General features: G+C 41.8%; 2 protein-coding genes across 2 annotated transcripts in view; one reads left to right on the top strand and one right to left on the bottom strand.

Annotated features, from left to right (window-relative positions):
- Positions 1 to 7,098, top strand: part of CDAN1 (codanin 1) — a 61,717-nt gene extending 54,619 nt beyond the window's left edge. Inside the window, exons 26-28 of the mRNA XM_015420045.1 lie at positions 780 to 982; positions 2,672 to 2,779; positions 6,075 to 7,098. Of these exons, the coding sequence (XP_015275531.1) occupies positions 780 to 982; positions 2,672 to 2,779; positions 6,075 to 6,200 (437 nt within the window). The 3' untranslated portion in view covers positions 6,201 to 7,098. The remainder of the gene's footprint in view (positions 1 to 779; positions 983 to 2,671; positions 2,780 to 6,074) is intronic.
- Positions 7,099 to 7,959: 861 nt separating this feature from the next.
- The window catches only part of STARD9 (StAR related lipid transfer domain containing 9), a 165,620-nt gene continuing 150,405 nt past the window's right edge, over positions 7,960 to 23,174 (bottom strand). Inside the window, 9 exon segments of the mRNA XM_015420039.1 lie at positions 7,960 to 10,349; positions 13,046 to 13,204; positions 13,796 to 13,875; positions 15,058 to 15,266; positions 15,359 to 15,423; positions 17,202 to 17,371; positions 18,500 to 18,596; positions 19,080 to 19,226; positions 22,434 to 22,614. Of these exon segments, the coding sequence (XP_015275525.1) occupies positions 10,248 to 10,349; positions 13,046 to 13,204; positions 13,796 to 13,875; positions 15,058 to 15,266; positions 15,359 to 15,423; positions 17,202 to 17,371; positions 18,500 to 18,596; positions 19,080 to 19,226; positions 22,434 to 22,614 (1,210 nt within the window). The 3' untranslated portion in view covers positions 7,960 to 10,247.

Raw genomic sequence — 23,174 nt, 5'->3', positions numbered from 1 at the left:
GGTGCATTTTATTGTTCTGAAGAGCATAGATGAAACATTCAGTCAGATTGTTCAAGATAATGAACTTTCTATTTTAAACCAGACACTTTTGTAAACAGACTTTTTGTTTACTTATGTATTAGTCACCGAATTTAGTTTCCCTTCTTTTTGCTCCAGTCCATCCAATTCAAAAGCCTGTTCGCAGAGAGGGCGGAATATAAATTTGAAAAATAAGTAAATAAAAGAGAGATTATAATAGCCACTGAGAGCTCAAGAAGAACTAAACACAGGATGCCCTGTCCCCTGCCAGCAGCCCAGCAAAAGTAATTGAGTAGAGCAAGCAAGGCAGTTTCTGTTATAGAACCAGTCCAAAAGTCAGATAAACCATATTAATCCCAAAACACTTGAAGCTGAATGACCGCCATAAAAAGCTGATTTTACACAGAGTGCAAGTTGAGGTTCAAAGAGGGACTTTTCCAGCAAAGGCGTTCAAAACTGCTTCTTTTGAACCTTTTGGACACTGGACTACATGGACCATTAGTCTGAGCCAGCATGGTTGCTTCCGTGCTCTTACAACTCTCAGTGCTGCCATCATTTCTGTTGAATGTTTCTTACGTTTTCCATTTACTAGAAAACATTTGGAGTACTTATTCCTCTGCTGTGGGATCTTGCAATACTAAGGTGGCTCCTCTTCCCCTGTGGAGGTTGTAGAAGTAGACGAGAGAGGAGTTGCCTGTCTTCACAGAAAGATCCCTCACAGATGAGTCTAACTTTTTTTGTCTTACCTACTTACTGTTTAGTTTCAGATCGTGTTCCTATCCAGGGGCTGAACTTTCATGTACCAAAGAAACAGGAGCAGCAGCAAGCAAAGAACCACCTCATCTGTAGCCTACTAAAATCCTTGCTCTCCGCGTGGAAAGAAGATTTTGAGGCACCTGTGCCATTACAGCTCCTCTTCGGCAGGAGGAACATTGCATTCCTTGCAGACAACAAACAGCGGGAGGTGGGACTTTTGAATTATTTTAAACCTACTTAATTGATCTTACTGCTCTTTGTACTTAGTATCTTGAACTAATCATATAGATAAGGTGGGGAAATCTTGCTTTCCTTTGTTCACTAAGGAGTGAAATAGGGAGAAACAGAGACGAGCCAAACAGTGTTTCTGCAAAGATTGTGGTGTGGGATTATGGAATGTGAAAGCAAGCATACAGTTAAATGCCATATAGAGGACAGTGCAATAAAATGTTGCAGAGATTACAGCCATTACTCATACTAACACACATACCACAATAAACTATTGCAAATCATCTAATCTAATGCTTTGCCAGATGTATCCTTAAGAGCTGATTAGCGCAGGCATAAAATTGTTCAGTTTATCACTTGACTTATCCCTAAACTACTCCCTTTATAATGTGCAGCATTTTAGGCAGTGTAGAACCTCAACCTGTGATGGTTTTATCTGTGGTGGTTACTCCACATTTGTCACTGATGTGTTGAATTAGTTGCATTCACGTCAGTCAGGTTAAACAGCCTGGCAGCTGAGCCAGGGCCTGGGAATTTCGTGGCCTCCACTAAAAGTGTAGCTAGATTAGTGCAACTGTGTTTTCTTTTACATCTAATATTCTGTGTTCTTTCCTACCAGTCTGTAGATTTACTCCAAATATATTTGTGCTTTGTGTCTAGTTTCTGTTAAAAGCTGTAAAAACAATGCCTGGTCTTGGAGAGAATTCCTGGAGTATTTTACCAACAGCTGGCTGGTCTGAAGGAAACAGTGGTACAGGATTCCTAGCCTTGCTTCTCCCTTGCTTGCACTCAGACACACGTCTATTAGTGATTGTCTGGCCTGGTTTTGGTGCAGTCTGTCCAGTATTATAATAAATATCAAAATCTCCAAGGGATGGCAGCGGAGGGATACAAGATTTCCTAGGTTTGGGGAATTCATTACTCTGGAGCATAGCTTGGTCATTATAGGATTGGTGCACAGTGCTAGAATCCATTTCAGAGGCACAGTAAACAGTGTCAGTGCATTATGGAGAGTCTTCACAATTCTTGGCTGGCAGAGCTCTCATGTTTCCAACACAGTAAGAATCAAGTAGCCATGGGAGAATTTAATAGTTTTTGGTGAATCTTCCCCCCCCCCCTTTCTCCAGAGTTAGAAGTTAGACAGCTTTTGCCATTGATTTCTGTACCCACACAAACACAAAGATGGGATATAGTCAAAGCTTTTGGTTAATGGGAGGAAGAGGCTTATAGCGATTGATCTCTGTGCAGGTCAGCTTCCTAGCATTTTTCACATGGCTACATTTGTCACAAACGTGTAATGACACCCCCAAAGAGTGCAGTTGGTGTGAAATTGCCCTCACTGTTTAGAGCAGAACGATGGCTTTCTTTTCTCAGCTCTGCATCCAGTATGTGTGCAACTGTGTGGATTTGTAAATGTTTGCCTGATGTTCTTTTTTTCATGCTTTCAGGTATATTAAAGCACTAACACAATCCTTAGATTTAAGATCTAAGCATTTGTGGTCCTGTGAAGTGGTTTGTTTTTTTCCTTTGTACTGGGCATTAAAGTTCTGTTTTAAATAGTGGATGTTTTCTGCTGTTGGTAGTTATTTCCACTTGAGCAGGATTTCAATTATATGGTAGCTAGCCATAACTCTCTCTGTAGACCCTAATTCTCCTGTTTTTCTTGCAGTGGGACTTGTTCCTGTTCATGCTTCATGGCATTGTTGACTATAGTTTAATGTCAGATGTGGAGATACAACAATGTTTGCATGGCCTCCAAAAATTCCCATGGCCTGCAGTAAGTATTTGTACTTTGAGCTGTGTTTCCTACTCTGTTAGTTTCCATAAAACATTAGCTTCATATTCTGGGCAATAGATTCTGCAGTATAAGGTAGAAAACTAAAGTATGAGATGCGAAGGGAACATGCATGGGAAGCCTGTGATTGATGCCTGCATCTTTTTTTCTGTTATTCGTATTGGCTTTGTTATTTGCAGTACCATCAGATTATGTTTTGGGGGAAGAAACTCCAGAATTTGCTTACTTTGCTTCATTGTAGTATCTTAACTGAGTATCTATGAATAATCTTTTGTCTATCAAGAACAGCTACATCTTCACAAGTATCTTTATTAGCTGGTAAGGGTAGAAGCCAGTAGATTGTTAAAGAGAACGAACAGAATATGTATTCTAAGAGAATGTTTGCTCAGTTTGACTCCATCCCAATTCTGAAGTCTTAAGGGGTGCAGAAATAGTTGATTCTTAACTGCATTGTAGTCCTTTTTGCTATGTGGAACACCTGTTAAGTTAACCTGTAAGTCAGAATGAAAGAGGCAGCCTGATATATATATTATGGAGATCTTAAGTTAACCTGTAAGTCAGAATGAAAGAAGCAGCCTGATAGGGAGATCTGGCTGGACCCAGTTGTTTCCAGTTGAGGTTTCTGACCAAGAACAATAAAGGGCCAGGAGGAGTGGAGATGGGGTTGCTGGGTACTGCATGTGGATTCCATCTTCCTTACCAGATGCCCTGTCCAAAACACAATCCATTTTGAATGCATGTACTGAGCAATCAGGACAAAATAGGGATTCTGTTAGAGTCTCAACCAATGTCCCCTCTAAGCTGTGGAGTCCTGTGAGCAAAAATTCTACCTTGCGAGCTCCTGGCATTAAAGTTGTGAGCGGCCAATTTGGCTACTGCCTACATTAGTTTGCTCTGGAGCCATCTTTCCTGAGCTGAGTCAAAAATCTGTGAGCTGGAGGCTAAAAAATGGTGAGCTAGCTCACACTAACTCAGCTTAGAGGGAACACTGGTCTCAACCGCCCCACTGCCTCCCTGACTGTACTGTGTCATGGACCCTTGGCTTTCTAGTTCTGTGGGGCTTCAATTGCCATACAGTCTGCTTGATGATAAATACAGTGCAGAATTTCGTAGCTTCCATGACAGCTGTAGTTCTTCTGACCCAGTGTGTGCAAGCACCGACACATGTTGGAGATCATATACTGGATCTGGTTTTGTATAGGGTACGTTTGGAGGTGTGGCTTGGGAAAGCCTTAATAGCTCCATTTGTTATGGACAGCTGTCTGTCTGGTCAAGGCCGGGCTTGCAGTTATTTCTAACCTCTAAAGGAAGAGAGGACAAATTTAAATGTTCCGCCCTGAAGGCTGATGGATCTGGATGATTTTCTTATAGTTCTGGGGGGAATATTCAGCTCACTGTTAGTAGTACTGTCCTAGCCTTTGTCGACTACTCAGGACTCTCACACAGGGAGCTGACACAATAGCTCCTGGGTGCCTCCTCTTGCTAGTTAGAACTCAAGTCTTTCCCTGGTAAATCGGAGGGTTGTGAATGAGAAAGCAGAGACTATGGCTGTAGTAAGATAAATCTGGTTTCTCATGCTTTTTAGCTATCTGTGCTAAACTTTTTGTGGGTTGATAAATCTTCCTCTTTCCTTCCACACTGGCTGTGGAGGGGCTGTCTGTGAATGCGAGTTTGAAGTCAGTTATTAAGTGAATAAGGATGAATAAACTGGAACTGGATCAGGACAAGATGAAGAAGCTAATGATGGGTGGTTCTGTGGATCGGGAGGGGTTATGTTTGTTCTTGATAGGCACATTCTGCTGCTTAAGGAACAAGCTCAAAGCTCGGGTATGCTCTTGGATGCATTTGGATGACAGGTAATAACCAAACCCAGGAGTGTGTTTTTTCAACTGTGGGTGATAATGCCATAATTCTACTTTCTGGAAGACTGCCTACAGTCTCAGATCCTCCTGTAACGCACTGTACAATTGAGTTTGGGAATGTCAGCTCATGTGGCGGCTCAGTTTTTAGCAGGATGTTACCGCAAAGATTATGTGACCACCGTTTTTACTAACCACCACTGGTTACCAGCTCTGAAGCTAAACTCAAGTTGTTGCCATTGACTTTTCATGTCCTAAACTGTTTGGTTCCAGGATATTTAAGGGAGTCCCCCCGATATATAGTTCCCTTGAATTGAGACTCAGAAATAAAGCATAGTACATCACAAGCTATCATTTATCTGTAGTAAGTCTGTGTCTTCCCATCCATAAGAAATGGGTCTTTTTCTGTCACAGTACCTGTACTACTAAGTCCTTCACGTTATTGGGATTTTCAGGTGTATAGCCTTTTATTTGGCCAGGTTTAGTGAGAGCCAGAATGTTAAAGTGGTTAGTGTTTCAAACTAAGATCTGGGAGACCAGAACTCAAATCCCCACTTTGCCATTGGACAGTCACGTTCTCAGTAACCTTCCGCATTGGATTGTTGTGAGGATAGAATGGAGAAGGGAAGAATGTTGTAAACTACCTTTTAGTCCCCACTAGGGAGAAAAGTGGGGTATGAATGAAGTAAATAAATAGTTAAGTTTATTTGTGTGTGTGTGTTTCTCCTTGTCAGTTAGCTAATTTTGACAATGAATAACTGCTTTATTTTCATCTTTAATTATTTCAGTAAGCTTTGAGGGGCTTTCTGTGGAAAAGTAGCCTCACTGTAATTGAAAAATTGTGTTTTGTTTCACCATTGAAATAACAGTTCAGAGCTTGTAATGTCTTCACTGAAACTGGAAACGGAGAGGAGCAAATAGATGTAAAAGAGAGCCAGTTTGGTGTAGTGGTTAAGTGCGCGGACTCTAATCTGGGAGAACCGGGTTTGATTCCCCACTCCTCCACTTGCACCTGGTTGGATGACCTTGGGCAGGCCGATGTTCTAATAAGAGCTGTCCTTGAAAAAGAGCAGTTTCTGTCAAGAGCTCTCTCAGCCCCACCTACCTCACAGGGTGTCTGTTGTGGGGAGGGGAAGGGAAAGGAGTTTGTAAGCTGCTCTGAGACACCTTTGGGTAGTGAAGGGCGGGGTATAAATCCAATCTCCTCCTCTTCTAAAAACTCCAAGGCCCAAAACAAAAAACAAAGTGCCTTTGGAATGCTGCCAGCCTTTGTCCTGTTCTCTTATGAACAATATTGACAGAAAAATTTGCCAATGTAGTGACTAGCTGGGGTAAGACTTGTAAGTCATAGTTCTGCTAAGTATATTCTTGCACAGGTTAAATAGGTTTAACTGTACTCTGCATTTTTGTTGTTGCAGGATTTTTCCAAAGAACTAGAAGCTCTGCTAAGAATATTCATTTCTGAGAACTACATTGAAGAACCAAAGGCTATACCTTGTGAATTGTTGGGACAGTCTAGAGGGACAGTGGCAGCACAAAGCTAGCACAGCCATAAAGTGTCAGAGCTGCCAGCATTGTTCATTAATGCCATGGGTATGGTTGCAGACAGATGTTGATTTGGATGATCCATTTTGTTCTCTGCAAAATGATGTCAGGTGTTAAAATGTACACTTGTTTCAAGAAGACACCTTCTAAGCACCTTATTAGGAACTGCAGAATCAAATCTGTTCCTTTGTGAAAGCAAAATAATTTAGTACCGGCAAGCTGGGAATAGAACTTGTATAGTTGTGCAAACACAGCTGGAAGGGTGGGTTCCTTAAATGTGTGGGATTCCCACTTGGAAAATTCTCTTGTTTTAGTAAAGTCTCTGTGTTGCCTTGAGAGGAGAACCCTAACGTGAGACTACTGTTTAATTATCAAGCACATATGGTTGAAAAGTTTTAAATTATCTCCTTTCAGAAGTTCAAATCATGCTTTTAAAATACTGCCATTGCATCAGAAATCAAATGACAGCTTATCTGTGAGTTTAAAAAGGGGGGGGGTGCTTCAATGCCTTCTGTAAAAAAATACCTTTTGTATTTGGAATTTTCTAATAATGAGGGAAGTTTTACTTTGTATTGTGAAGACAGTATTAAGCAGAAGCATTTAGTTAAGTATAATTATGAACAGCGAATTATTTACCAATTTAAAATCTATACTTTAAAAACAAAAGAATGTTCTAAAATGGCAGCTTCAGAGCCTGAAATTAATAATTTTCCTGGTATGGCATCTTCAGTGTGGTCTCCTAGGAAGCTCCTTGCCCAGGGGTGCTCTAGAACTTTGTAGACTTGCTTTTAAAGGTTCTGGTCAACACACAAAGACCCCCAACACATCCTTCAGTTCTTGGCACTGAGTTTCTTATGGGCTGTGTGCCACTCTGTCTCTCTCCCTCCTCCTGTTTCCTTCAACACATTAAAATATTTTCCTTAGGAATCCTGCTTTGTTTTCATTATTAAAATAAGAAATAGTTAATTCATGCATGACAAATATGGGCTTGGTTTTTCTTCCTGCTGCCTCTACTGGATGCAAGACAGATTTCAGTGTGATTTTGATCCAAGATTTGGATTTTCTGGATAATAACAAAGGGAGGCTGCTGTTAGTCCAGTAGCATTAAATTTGCCATGCATTATTGTGTGGGTTATCTGTTACGTGCAGTCATGAGTTGCCAAGAGTCCAGGTAATTGCTTTTTATGATATATGAACAATATTGAAATGTGATAACTAAATCTGTTGAAATAACTGAAATTAACTTGTATGTGGAAAAGTCAGGGGTAATTCCATAGTTGTTTTTAAATACACAATATCCAAAACAGATTTAAAAAACCTAGTTTCAGCCATTTCCATATTTAGAAAACTATTTATTGTGAGGATATGAAAATAGCAATCTTGGTTAAAAGCAGGTATGGGCTAAAGATACGGTATAGTAAACTGTGTTTTCTCCCACACTGAGTAAAAGATTTCACAGAAAATAATTTTGCCCCATTTTAATAGACTACTCTTCCATTCTAAGCATTCACAGGTACCGTAGTGTTATATTTGCAAAAGAAAACATTATATAAATAGTACTTTTAAAGTATCAGTTATTTCTAGAAAGCATACATTAATTGAATACCTGTAAAAATAATAATTAGCTTCAGCATATAAAACCACCTCAAAAACTATATATAAATAAATTAATTTGTAAACATAGAAAAAACAATCATATGCTTTTATAAAAATAAACTTCTGATGCACTGTACAATAAGACATTATCCTTCGATAGGCACCGTCTGTATTAAGAGTAGAGTCCCTCTTAGATGTTGTTCCTGCTATTTGGTTCATTAACAGAGTGCCATGTCCAAAAAAAAGGGGGGGGGAGAAATCTTAACATCTAGGAGGTCTTAAACTGGAAATATATTCTGAAGTATGTCTTTAATTCACATATGATGATCTGCATTGCTGGTACTCTGAGTAGTTTATAGGATTGTCCTTCCCCAGTCCCAGTAACCACCAAGTAATCCACAGGCCTGGATATTGCAAACTATCTCACAGGATTTTTGCTATACGGTAATTTGGTTTGGCCATGCTCTATTAAGCTTAATTACTAAACATAATTTCTGTGCTTTGAATTCTCAACAGATAGATGCTTACCATTTGGGCTGACAGCCTGGGCTTCTGCATGTTTACGCATGTAAACCCTACCCACATTTAATGCTTACTCCTAAGTAAACGTTTTTAAGATTGGTTGTGCTAATAGTCATGTACAATCTCCAGCTGAATCAATTATTTCTGAATTGTGGAAAAGTAATTTATTCCCATCCCCCCCTCTTGGTAATAAGCTGGTTGTTAACTCCTTTTGGGGGGGCATCTGCAGAACTCTACCTTGCCTGTATTTCACCCTGCTCCAAAAGAGTGGCTGCTGGGGGAGGAGAAAACCCCTGGGTATCCCATACATGGCTCTCTGGAGCTCACACTTGGTGGTTACTGCCTAGCAAATAAGCAACTTGTTTCATGCACCAACAATACTGTACATTTTTCATCTTTCCTGCCACTATCCTCAGTTCTTTCAGTGGTGAGAAAAGATGACTAAAGTTTATTTCACACTAATTCCCACCAATTACCTACTCACTTATTACTGTTTCCACTGTTACAAGAATGCTGTAAATAAGTTGGGAGCAGTTAATAGTTCCAATAAAACCATTACAGGTGAGTCACTAACCTCAAGAAGCTGGCTTCTAACAAGAGCAGGGTGGCAGAAAATGGTGCAAAAGCTATCAAGTTAACGTGACGTTTGTACTAGGCTTCTAAAAGTTCTATTTTTACAACAATCTGAATCAAATAGCTTACATCTTCACATGACTAAAACATGCTATGAGATCCTAGTTTATAGTGTGTGTGTGTGTGTGTGTTTGTACAAATTTATTATAAACAGAATTACAGGAATATTACAAAACAAGTTTTATTTGATGTAGTAAAGTATTTGTCCCAACAAACCAGATCTTAAGGAGTAGCAGAACTGCAAAAAGCAGTTGTAGTTGAAGGGAATGGGTTTTATGGAATACTAATAATAAGCCTAGAGGAGAGAGAGTCAGGAGTGGCATTATAAATAATGGCTTCAAGCACTGATTAGTAGGGTGTGAAGGGGAACACGCACTGACCCCTCGGCCAGTTCCAGCCTGGTGGGGTCAGTGGGCTTACACTGCTTTAAGATTTTGTGAATATTCTGAAGTCCTAGAATCCTGCTGCTGTTAACAGAGAACTGGGAATCTAAAGGACACACCAGCTGCTGCTGCACCCCATTCCACTGACTGACACAGCATGCTTTTGAGCTATGAATTTGGTCTATCCAGTTTCAAGCAACTTTGTGTTGCTGTGATTCTGCAATAGAACTTTTGTCTTTTCTACCTGAGTTGTGTTTGTGTTTCAGACTGAGAGTAAATAGGCAGTGCCTAAAACAGCTGATATTAAATGACTAGAAGTCAGCATACCCTAACCCCACTTTGAGAGGGACTGCAATCTTATCCAACCAGAAAGCTGATGAAGTACAGTTATTAAATTAATTCTTAGTGTGCAAGCACCCTTTGGTCAGGTGCGCTGCAAAGGAAATTACAGTAGCTTTGCTGCAGTGGTGAAGGGCTACTAAACTGAACTCCAGACCTGCTACCTCTAAATTCAAGTTTAGATCAGCTCTGTCTCTTGCTGCACCAGCAGTCTTCCAACAGACTGAAGAAAATTTTCAATTTAAAACTGCAGAGGCTTGCAAACATTTGGCTGTCAATGTTGGTGGTTTACAAAAGGAGCAAGCATTGCTTGATCATTGGTTCTGTATAGATTGCCCTTCTCCAAATATTGAACAGGAGGATAAGACTTTAAAAAGTAAATGCTTTGATTAAAATTTGCTTTTTGGATTGCTGTGTCCAAAACCAGATGCTCTGTATTTGTGTTGCGGGGTCCATTTAGCTGTCCTAGGATGGCTTGCTTCCAGTTCTGAAGCCAGCTAGTAGGCTATAATCCTGGCACTGCTGGTATTCACACTTTGTTGATAGACTTCGGTTACAGTATTCCACCCGTGCCTAACCAGCAAGAAAGTGAGCCAGTCTAGCTATCACCAAAGGCTGTCGCTTGGCAACGGAGCTCAGAAGCCTTGCAGGGATGGCTGGGGCACCAAGGTCAACCTGAAGAAAGAAGAAGGGTTCAGGCTTTGGCAATGGCAAGTGCTTTTGAATGAATACACCAAGAGAAGAATGAAACATGCCAAGAAAAATAGTGACAAGTGAGAAAATCTTGGCTTTATATGTTCCTGTTTTTAATTCTTTCAAAAAACCTGAAAGTTTGAATTTGTCATATTGATGTTATTCATGATAACACAAAAAATAACATTATTTATGAAGTTGCTGTAGCCAAACAATTTTAGGTCATCAACATTTCTGGTGTAGGATCTGGACTAACCAGACAGTTTCCTCTGATTCCTACTTCTCACTGTAAACTTCCCTCCTTTTATTCCTCAGGCTGTCCCACAATCCCTTAGGGACAGCATTTTGGGGGGATCAGTGGGCTGTGGGGAATGGGGTGGGGGGAGATCAGGAAAGTCAGCTGTGGCTCATCTTGTTACAGTAGAGCATGGGTGTCAAACATGTGGCCCGCAGGCTGGATCAGGCCCTTGGAGGGTTGCAATCTGGCCTATAAGGCGCTGGCTGTTTCCAGCTTCCTTTTCCAGTTCAGCTGCTGCTGCTACCTCACAGCTTGCTTTACCAGACTCTCTCAGTCCCGCAGGAGAGACAGATAGGCAAGCCTCTCCTGTGCAATTGAGTCTGGTAAAGCACTGGCTGAGGCTCCTCCCGGGGGGGGGGGGAACCAGCCAGAGCTCACTCAATTGTAGGCTGCCTCAATTGTATATAGGAGACACCTTTCTCCTACTGGCTAAGGCTCCTCCCTGAAAGGTGGGAGGGAACGAGCGAGAGCTTGCTTTGCTCGGCTGCCTCAATTGCACAGGAGAAATACCGGGCGCCTTTAAGACCAACAAAGTTTTGTTCAAGGTATGAGCTTTTGTATGCCTTGCTACAGTGTGTGTATATTCTGTTAGGCTCCTTATGCTGTTTGTTTTGTTGAGCTCCTTATGCCAGGAGTCTCCTGGGTGCAACTGGGTTCCCTTCCCCTTTTCACTGTATTCATGCCCTCGTGATCCAGCCTTTCTCAGTAAAAAAGCAATATGAACTATTTTAGAGGAGGAATAACAGCAAGCCAGTGAGGTGGATTAGGCTGAGAGACTGTGTCCAGACCAAGGTCACCCAGCACATTTGCTTTGTAGGAAATTGTAGTTATTTCTCTGGGGAAGACTATAGTTTTGTAGACAAACAACCCTCAATCTGTGTCAGGATGCCTTCTCATGTTCTTGAACGGCACATGAAGCAACTTATGTACAAAAGGTTGCAATGCCCAGCCATTTCATGTTTTCCCCTGTGTCCTAGGCTCAGAACACTGAGCATGAGATTTCTGTAATGTCAATAAATCACAAGTAGGTTTGCAGCTTACAGATACACACCTGAGCAGCATACTCAAGATTGCTACAGCACAGATGTTTTGATGCAATAATTCAGAGCAAGAGGTGTCAGTTATCAGAGATTGTTAAATAGACAAAATATTGCAAGAGTGCTAGTGTTTTAAGCATGTTTTATTTAAAGTTTAAAACATCTTTAATTGTGTTTGTCTGTGTCCTTTATAAAGTTTATATCTCCACTACCTGGCATTACATTTTATGACACCAGGGCTCCCAAGTACGTACCTTAATTCAGCGGGGGATGTATAGTTCTTCGCGGGACCATTCCCGCAGGGAAAACACAGGTGCTGCACTATTCCGTCGCCCAGATGTGAGGTAGGCACGTAGCCGGGCGACTCTCTAGCAATGGGGCTGGAGTCCCATTACCAGAGCGTCACCCAGCTACGTGCCTACGTCACGTCTGGGCGACAGAATAGTGCAGCACCTGTGTTCCAAGCAAGAATCTTCCGGCAGGGAAGCATGTGTCCCCCTCTGGATCGTAGGTAGGTACTTGGGAACCCTATATGACACGCATGGCCCGGCCCAACAAGGTCTCATTTATGTCAGATCCGGTCCACATAACAAATGAGTTTGACACCCTTGCAGTAGAGTTTACACATTAATGTACAGAAATGTGCACACTCTTATTCACAGGTGACTGGTTGCTGGATAATGTGTACAACTGTTCACATTAGTTAATGACTATATAAAAAGTACGTCCTACTGAAACTAGATCAAAGGCATGCCTATGCATTTAGTACTTTCTTGCACAGTTTACAACCAGTGTTCCTCTAAGCTGAGTTAATGTGAGCTAGCTCAGTTTTTTAGCCTCTGTCTCACACATTTTTGTCTTAGCTCTCAAAAGATAGCTTCAGAGCAGACTGATTTATGCAGTAGCCAAATCGCTCGCTCACAACTTTCATGCCAGTTGATCACAAAGTAGAATTTCTGCTCACAAGACCCCACAGCTTGGAGGGAACATTGTTTACAACCTTGGCCAAATGCACAAGAACTAGTGTTTTCACTAAGACTTTGTCAATCCAGATGCTGATTTTTAGAATCCCACTATCTAGCCCAATCACCAATACAGCAGTGTACTATTTTACAATCAACAGGATGGATCCTGTGGATGTTCTGCTAGTGGAAGCACATGTCCTCCTCTTTCTCCAGCAGCCTTTTGTGATCCACAAAAAGGCTTTCCTGGGGCTCAGGGACCCTCACCAACAAAAAGCAGAGTCGTAGTGAGAAGGAAAAAACAGGCCTCTCCTCCCTCTTCCCTCATTGGAAAGTCCAAAGGCTGAAATCCTCTGTTCCTAGATTTTACCATATACTTACCTGTACCATGTAGACGACTTTAGTGATGTCTCTTCCATTCATAGTATCCGGTTCTAATATCCAAGCACTGGGCAAAATCTCTCCTCGTACCATTTCTTTACAAGGACGAGGCATTGACTCTTCATACACTGACTGGATAGCTAGTATGGACACATTCTCCTGCATACAACACCACACCAAAAACAGATTATTAAAGTCAATGAGTGGCTTTTCTTTCCTATGATATTTTCCAGTCCTTATTAATAAGGAAGACATTGGGATAGGTTGCTAGGCTATTTCAGGGGTCAACACAGAAGGTGATAACAAAAGAAGCCAGGCTATGGATTAATGGAAAAAATAGCTTGATCTGAGTCATTGGAAATAATAGTTTCTACCAGGGGTCTTGTTGTAGAAAAAGAGCTGCCGGAGCTCATTAGCATAACTCATTAGCATAACTTATTTGCATATGCCACGCCCCCTGACATCACCGGAAGTGACAGAAGGCCACACCCCCTGACATCACAGTTTCTACACCTCTAACAGTGCAAGCCTGTGTAGATGTACTCTAAGCCCCGTGAAACAAATGGAATGGTCATAATCACTTAGACACAAGTAATTCTGCATACGATTGCACTGAAAGTGTCGCATGGAATCCAAAGGATTTTTTAAAATGTTGACAACTAAATGCCCAACTTTCATCAATGAACTAGATTATTTACTTTTTGGACTTAGGGCTGGCCAAGGGGGCAGTGAAAGCTCTGATATATTTACCTCTTTGGCTTCTACACAGATGCAGCAGAAGTCCCTTGGTTGCTTCTGGTAACACAAGGAAATGTCACTCACCACGTACACTATAATTTAATCAGAACAGGAGAAGTTTGTTAGGGCCATTTCACTATCTTATTTAAGAGATTTCTACCCTCCCATTGTGCTGCAACAGCATGCAGGGAGCTGTACTGAAAGCTCCGATACATTTTTTAAGGCATCCGTAAGATGACTCTTAGTCAAGCCAGGTAGCACAGTACTGAGGACAAAACTTATACCTCCGAACTCTTGCAAAGTAGTAAGGTGTGGCTGGGAGGGGGGTATGTATACCCTGTTAACTGCTTGCTTTTTGCCAACAATCCCTTTAGCTGCTTTTAATGAGGACGCAGCAAGCAAATGCCTGGAGCCCTGATAGGGACACATACAGCTGAAGAGAGGAGGCTGCAGTGATTCTCTGCCTTCCCACATTACTTTGTAGCTGTTGAGACCTGAGTGATTCCTTAGCCTGCTAATTTTTAAAAAATGGGAATTAATGCACAGGTTATAGTTTGAGGCCTTAAAAATACAGAAACAATTATATGAAATGAGAAATTATCAAAATTACACAAACCTGGTTGGGTGAATGAGACAACAGATTTATTATCTCAAACATCCTCCTATTCACAGCAGCTTGGAGGATGCCCCTGCCTTGAACTCCAGGTTGGTTGTTACAAGAACAGGATGGGAAGGCTCCAAGGATTATCTTTGTTAATTTCACTCACCTATCAAACAGCTCTGGGCAAGGAGGCTTATATCCCTGGTAATCCAGTGCATGGGGTGTGCCACGCATCTACTGACCATTCTGGCTCAATTGGAAGACCATAGGAGGTTTTTAAAAAGGTAAAACAAAACTGTACATTTTGGCAGTTCTGGAACACAACAGAGACTTCCGGCACGTGTGGCCTGCGCTGACTTCCGCTTCTTCTTTTGTTTGCAGTTCAACCCTTTAAAGGCTTTTATTTTAAATTTTGATTGCTATTCAAGTAACAATTCAAGATGGCTTAAAGATGCGTGTCTAATATGCTTTTTAATTATGATAGTGTTCCCTTAATATGGAAAGTTCAATTTGTCTAAAGGACAATGTTTTATTGACACAAGTTCTATGTTACTTGTTTTGGACTTTCCAAGGAATCTCTCATGAAGAAATAAGCAACGTTAGGAAACTTAAGTCTAGTGTAGCTATGAACTGATTGCTGTTATGTTACACATAAGCACAGAAATGTCCTCACCCAACTCAATGCTGCTAGTTATTTTCTTATGAACTTGAGCTGTGGTAATGGTTTTGTCATACAAATGCCTTTTGCTAGGGTCCTTCAGCATACACAACACAGTGGGAAGAGGTCTGTCAATCACTCCTGCTCCCAAGAACCCATGCTTTGTTGCAGATGATGAAAAGGCTTTGTAATAAACTAGCACATCCTTTTCCATACACTGGTATCTGAATAAGAAAGAAAACAAAGTAGATTTACACTTAGAATACATTAAGAGGTTCTTAAGTGAACCTGACAAGTATCTGGCCTAAGAACTTACTTCCAACCAGCTGTTGCCTGGCCACTGTAAAGATTTCTCAGGTCATTTGAACATACAGCCATAACCTATAAAGCAATTAAACCTGTGGTTAGAACATTCCAAACACTTTTCATTCCACTTCATCTAAACTTAGAAATTTTAACCATCTCAGTCTCATAATCAGTGTTTAAGTATCTCTTCTAAATGGTACACAAGTGACAATGAATTATGAATGGACATTGCTTCTGCTACTCATTCTATAGTACATGAATTATTTGCCACAAGAAAGCTAACTGGCTAACCTAAACTGCTGTTCTCTTTGGTGCAGAAAAAAATGTTCCTTTAATGATATCATAAGCCGGTTGTGGCCCTGACACCCATATCAACTAGTGGTTCCAAAAGGATAGCATGATTCTATAGAAAGCTGCTGAAAGGTCCATGAGAATCAACAGGGCCATGCTCCTCTTCTCTTTCTGCCAGCAAAGGTTGTCCATTGGGAGATAGAGACTACCTTAGTCACGATAAGTGGATCTGAAGCAGGACTGAAATGTGTTTAGGTAACTGTTTCATCCAGGAAATGACGGACTTGCACCATGCCCATCTGCTTGAGCATTTTGCAAAAAAAGGGATTTCAGTGACTGGCTCTATACTTGTAGAAAAGAGTAAGTCCAGTCACATCTTAAAGACTAACAAAATTTGTAGCAGTGTATGAGCTTTCATGAGTCACTGCTCACTTCTTCAGGGTATCTAGTCAAGTGAGCTACATGCACTCCCATGTGATCACATATGTCTTGTGCACATGAGCTTTGAAGCAGATAAGCATGCTCAAAGAACTTAGATCTTCTACCCTTACGGGAACAAACAACCTCCTGTCTACATGAAACAGCTCCCATGTCTACAAGAAATAAGGATCAGAATAGCTTTTTACAACACTAACATCATGCATTAAATAGTAAAGGCTACCAGTGCTGTAGCTTTTGTTTTAGAGACGTTCTCTCCAATTAGCGGTCTCCTGGTTTTTTTTTTTTTAAAATTCTCCCACTGAAAGCAATATCACATTTGAATTTTCCTACATCTCTTACGCTTATGCCAGACCTCTCTTCAACGAGCATTCTTAGGGCCATACAAAGAGAACTTCTCAAGTAACCAATGCGTAAGGAGAAAAACTGTATGCACAATCACAGCACAATTGCCCCAAGTCTGACTAGACTCAACCAGGCCCTGGCCCCCACCTGGTGTAATGAGCTCCCATACGAGATCAGGACCCTGAGGGACCTATTACAGTTCCACAGGGCCTGCAAGATGGAGCTCTTCCACCAGGCATTTGATTGAGGAGGCAGACGTCCCTTTTCCATCCTGGCTATCTCCCCTCCAGTGGCCTGGTTCTTAACATCGGTACTGCTGAATTGACATCAGTGGCCTGGATCTTAATATCAGTATGATATCAGAACTAGCTTGTTTGCATGGTATTTGATTGTTCTCTGTTTTAATTGTTATTTAATTGTTGTTTTAATTGTATTATATTGAGATTGTTGTGAACCACCCTGAACTCGTTCGCGGGGAAGGTGGTATATAAATCAAATAAATAAATAAATAAGTACCTATATCATCACAATTGTGTATGTTTTGAACCAGTATTCACATTAGCGTCCAGACATGGAGGCAGCAAAACAGTTATACATGATTGTGTACAGGTTCCTCCTTAACAGTGGTTATCTCCATGTAGAGTAAATGAGATCTATGAAGTAACTCTTAAATGGATATGTAAAGGGAAAATTAGGTAGCAGAATATCAAATTTTCTATTTCCCTACCCTTTCTTGAAAGGAAAGAGTAAAATATGAACAATTATGTTCACCAACTCACCTCTGCAGTAGCATTAGCCAAGACATATTTAGACAGATCCTCATATCCTTTTGTAGGAGAAGCTGGAAAGGTGCCAGGGGAAATAGTTATGCTATGAAAGAACCTCTGGCTGGCAGGAAGTGATGACTGGATACTGTTCTCTCTACATGATGATGTTGTATGAAAAGTCTCTGAAATAGATAACAAGCAGCCCATATAACTCCAAGTCTTGGTTGTTGAATTGTTATTTCGCACATGCATGACAAGTTTTATGGAATCTGGAATCTGATCAACAGTCCACTTTGCACATCATTCTACCACCACTAATGGCCTGTGTCAGGCATTTCCAGGTGAATCCAGATTGCTAATTCTAAATTGGGAAATTCCTGGAGATTTGGGGATGGAGCCTGAGGAGGGGTGGGACCCCAGTGGGGTATAATGCCATAGAGTCTACTTTCCAAGGCAGCCATTGTCTTCAGGGTCTCTGTAGTCGGATCATGTGTTGTAATTGCAGGACATCACCAGGTCTTGTGGGAGACTGACAACCCTGACAACGATAAAGGCCACTAGCTCAGTGCCCTTTATGTCAGCACTTTGCCATGTGCAGATACTACTGAATATGTCATCTCAGCCTCTTGGTTTGGTATTGATATCCCTCACAAATATCCACAATATTGTACCCATCTCTTTTCTATCAAATGTGAAGGAGAAATACATGCACATACGAAATACAGGTCTCCCCTTCAAGTGTACAGAATGTTAGAAAAGCAATAGTAGTGTATCACACGACACAACATGAAGAGATATTTAGATGGTTAATTTGGTTCCGAAGTTCTCAGGTATGTTACCAATGTATGTTACCTAGAAACAAACTGGGCCTATATGTTTCTCTTCTACTTTCTGTTTTGCTTACTCATCTTGTTGTATCTGCTGCAGACCAGGAGAGAACTTTGTACTGTTCTTTCTCCAAACGTGGACCTGTAGCGTTAATTGCTCTGTGTGTCTAAAAGCTAAGTAAAGGTGTTTAGACAGTGCTTGTGAAGTCTTCAGCCTGGACTCAAGTAATTTGTTAATGGCCACACCCATTATAGAAAAGATACAGTCACTGTGCTATGAAAGCATCGGGACCTCTGAGTTCCCAAGAACATGTAAAATGGCCCTCATTGTGCTTTAGCCATTTAGGTATTTATTTCAGTCAAATTGCTGACACATGAAAGACATTTTTAACTCTCTTGATATTTTGCTTTTTTACCTTAAAAAGATGACACAGCCTGCACACATTTGTGGAAATAATCAAAACAAATTTATTTATTCCTCACCATTAGTGGAACCTTTTTGCAGTTGTTCAACAATATAAACTTGATGATTTCTAATAGCTGAGCGGCCTCTTGGGTGTTCTACATCTTCAAGAGAAGCCTTGTGGACAGAAAGGAGGCAATGTGGGTTTTATATGTGAAAGCTACTAGCTACTTCTCATTCTCAAAAACAAAAACAAAGAGCAGCAACAGAAGAAGTATGCAAAACAAAGGAAATGATCAGTACTCAAGAATAAACAACCACAAGTCTGGGAGTCGAATTCCTGAACTCATTCCCCCAAGACTCAGGAACACAACCTCTGTTTTTGCTGGACTGAGTTTCAATCGACTCTGTGTACTTGTAATATGAGATTATGATGCACATCACTCACGTATAAACTTGTACAAAGTTCATTCTATTGCCGTATATCCAATTTTGCATGCATCTCTGTCTGTGGACATAAACTAGAATCCTTTGTTTACAGAATTTCTTTCAGTGATGTACATTTTGATCTAGACAAATAAGAACTATTGCCAAGTGCCAATTTCTGCTTCATAAAAGCCTTGCCTTATTAAACTTTTCTGAAATATCAAAGTTTTTTACCTGCTCTTCTTGCTTGCCCAATATGTTAGCAGCATATGTAGCTGTGTTACTACTATTGTATCCAGATGTTGGTCCTGAAGATAGACTGAGGGTAGAATCTGTGCATAAAGTGCTTGTGCTTACAAGGGTTTTCAGCTTCATTTCTTCCTGTGATGAAAGGCTCAGTATTAAGGAAATGCTAGAAAGGTGGGCAAGCTTACTGCTAATTCACACAACCATTTAGAATGTAATGTTGTTTTGTTAGCATGGAATTCACATGGAAATGCTGAAGCAGCCACATGGTGACAAAAGGGAAGTTACCTCTCCCAGAGCACTCTCCTGTGATGTACAGCAGGGGGTTGTTGCAGTCTAACATATATGGGAGTTATGGAACACCCTTCCTTCAGTGGTCTGCCTAATAATCATGGTTTAACCTATGGAGAACCCTCTAAGTTATTTTGGCTTTTTAGCATTAAGTTGCCAACACAGACATATCCTGAGAAATATGAAATTCCCCTTTGAGAAATAACATTTCTTCTCAATATGATTCTACCAAAACAACTAGATTTGAATCCTGTACATTTGTATAGCAATATTTCCTGATGACATTTGCCAGACAGACTGTTCTCATATATAATCTTACCAACCATCTTTTCCAGATTGAAAGTCATTCTGTTACTTTAGGAACATAAAATATGACTATGGACATTTTTTCTTGGCATGAAATTATCACAACTAGCATATTAAAAATATAGTGTATCCAAACTATTATTACAAACAGAATACCCACCCACATGCAAAAACAAAACTGAAACCTTTTTCTTTTCTTGTGATAATAGGACCTCCTAAAGAAAGAAATGCATCTTGTTCTTGCATTGGAGAGTTCTGTTTGTAACCTAGGACTTGCTTGTCCTCAGTGCACAGAAATTAGATCAATCTGATACCATACATATTTTTTAGAAATGATTTGGAAAATATTTGAACACCTTGTTTTGTTTTTCATCATGTTAAAATAAAACGTTCCATAATCAATTTTTTTTCTTTTCTTTTTTAAATTTTTCCAATTTTTTGGAAAAAAACAAAAAAGGCTTCAGGAAAAAAACAGAACCCGAATTTTTTCCGAATTTTCCCGGTTTTTTTCCGGGCCTTCACATCTTTACTAATAACAGATTTGTAACTCTCCAGAATTCTGCAAAACTAATCTCAGCCTCTGACACATGGCCAGTCACTCAACCACAAAATCTTCAGCTGGACCCAACTGTAAGAGAAGAAAAGATACTTCACAGAAGGGTATCTTCTTAAATACAATAGTAACAAGTGCAGTAACAGTCCTGAGATCTGTCAATGCTGGTAACGTTATCAAGCTCTGTAGTTAGCCAATTACTAAAATCTCTTGTGAACAAGCTGCCAAAATAAAAAGCTTCCACAGGAAGCAAACCTGATGGTTCAGAAGAATCCATAAGTTTGTAGTGGAAAAGATTTTCACAACTTCTGGAGCATCCAATGAGACAGAAAACCAGCTCAGTGCAAGTGGCAAATGAACGACTCCCATTTAATCCTATAGAAAAAAGTAATTTCTGCATCTGAGCAGAGCAAAATGGGACACTGAGAGAAGGAACAGACCATGTTAGCCACTCTGAGCTCCTTGGAGGAAGGTCGGGGCAAAAATAATAAATACCACGGAGGTAGTCCAAAAACTATACTCAGCTCCTACAATTAGCAAAAGCACAGTTCCACAAGACTGGTGTGTGTGTATGCAGGGCTTTTTTTTGTAGAAAAAGCCCAGTAGAAACTCATTAGCATAATAGGCCACAACCAACTACATGAACATATTAGCATATTAGGCCACACCCCTGATAGGGCAGCTCATTAGGCCACACCCATGCTTTCCCTTTGCTTGCCTGAGCCGGCCCTTGGAGGGAAGGGAAGGCAGTTTAAACTGCCTTCCGTTGGCTTGCCTGGGTGCCCCTTCCAAACTCCCTGCAATATATGGACGCTGCCACACCTTCCTGTACTACATCTTGCTGTTATAAACTTAAACTTACCTTCTGTAGTTGAGACAATATTTGTTCTTGAATGGCTAGGAGTCGCCGGGGGGAGTCGCTCTCCAGGCCTTCCCTCTGTAGCCACGCACGCAGAGGTTTTGGCTGTAGTGGGTGTAGCTAACTCTGAAGCCAGCCGGAACTCTGTTCCTGTGCGTTCCTGTCCCCAAATAGCTCAAAAATAGCCCCAAGATCACACCTTGTCTCTATACACAAAGGAAAGACACTCAACATGCCCCTTCCCAACTCCCTGCAATATATGGACGCTGTCACCACTTCCTGTACTCAGGGCCAGCTCGCCCACTAGGCGAGCTAGGTGCTCGCCTAGGGCGCGCCGGCCCTCAGGGGCGCCAAACCGCTCCCCGCCTCGCCCCCTGTAACTCTCCAGAATTCTGCAAAACTAATCTCAGCCTCTGACACATGGCCAGTCACTCAACCACAAAATCTTCAGCTGGACAAGGTACCTCTGGACTCAAGTCTGGCTCATTGGAAAATTGGCTCCCTGTTCCCTGGTGTTGCAGCCAGGGCCGGCTTGCCCGCTAGGTGAGCTAGGTGCTCGCCTAGGGCGCGCCGGCCCTCAGGGGCGCCAAACTGCTCCCCGCCCCCAAACTCCCAACACCGACGGCCTAACTGGCGCCCGTCCCTCTCCCACACGCTCTCTCTCTCTCTGCGGCGAGAGAGGGAAGCAGGGGAGGGAGGGAGGAAGGAAGGAAGGTCGCGAGGAGGCAGAGGGTGCCATGGGGGGCGGGGCCCCTGCTCTCTGGTGACACCCTTCCACGCCCTCCGCTGGGGGGGGGCAGGGAGAAGCAGAGAGACGCCCCCTCCCCAGCTCCCGAGGGCGCCCCGGAGGCCAGGCCCGCCGGCAGAAGACCCCCGGCTGCGTACTGCGCGCCTCCCTGACGCTCCGTAGCAGCTCAAAGCTCAAGGCACCTGTGGCCTGGCGCCGAGAAACCTCCTCCCTCCTCCTGCTCTGGGGCTGTCAGCCCGCCGCCGCCCAACCCCGCCGTAGGTGCTTCAGCCCCGCACCTGCGGAGGGAGGGAAGGGAGGGAGGGAGCCACCACTGCCGTTTGCGCTCTTTGCGCTCTGTCGCCCTCTCTCTCTCGCTGCCCTGCTCAGCGGAAAGCCCCTTGATTCGCGGGGTGTGTGTGTAGGGAGGTTGGCTCGCCTCGTCGGAAAGCGCCCCTCGAGGAAGCGCAACCCGGCTCGGAAGCCAGTCCAGCGAACGGGGCCAGGAAGAGTTGTGGAGACTGTGCCCCTTCCAAACTCCCTGCAATATATGGACGCTGCCACACCTTCCTGTACTACATCTTGCTGTTATAAACTTAAACTTACCTTCTGTAGTTGAGACAATATTTGTTCTTGAATGCGCCTCTTTTCTTGCTCTGCTCTTTCACGAAGCTTGTCCCTGGCTCGTGCAATTTCTGTTTTTGTCTCTTCTTGTGCTTTCTGATAATCTCGAAGCAGCAGCTCAATCTCTGAAGGATGCTGAATCCTCATTTTTGGTTCATGAACTCTACAGGAAAGGGAAGAATTCAATGAATCCATTTCTGATAGCTTGTCTTCTTAAAACCAGTCTTTAATAATGTTGAGGTGAGAATTGCTTTTTGGAACTTAAATCTTCTCTCTTTCTGCTTGCTAAGGAGGTTGCAATACTTTTTGCTTGGAGCTTTTGAAAAATGTTCCGCTTAATAAAACATATACACCATTAAATTCAAGCACGCTATATTTATTTGTAACAGCTAGACTAGGGCAGTGTCTTAACTAATACTTCCTGCATCTCTTTTTCCTTTGAGTTTTGCTATCTAGTATTTCCTTTTGTTTACTTCTTATTCATGTACATCTTCCTCTCAGAATTTCACCTTTTTAAATTTTAGAAAATGTAATGTTGAATGCACTCAAATTCACACCAACAAATCACATGCACTAATGAACCATGAGATCATTAGATGCCTAGGTTAAACTTTGTTTAGAATAAATCAGCAAAATTAAGTAACAAGATACTTAGGATGTACGGGATCAACAGCATATACTTGGAGGGGGACAGGTTAAAATGCTCCGACAATGACAAATGAA

This window comes from Gekko japonicus, unplaced genomic scaffold (genome assembly GCF_001447785.1).
Source record: "Gekko japonicus isolate JY-2015 unplaced genomic scaffold, Gekko_japonicus_V1.1 scaffold27, whole genome shotgun sequence".
Classification (NCBI taxonomy): Eukaryota; Metazoa; Chordata; class Lepidosauria; order Squamata; family Gekkonidae; genus Gekko; species Gekko japonicus.
The sequence above is the reverse complement of the archived record's forward strand: the minus strand, read 5'-3'. Positions and strand labels throughout refer to the sequence as shown.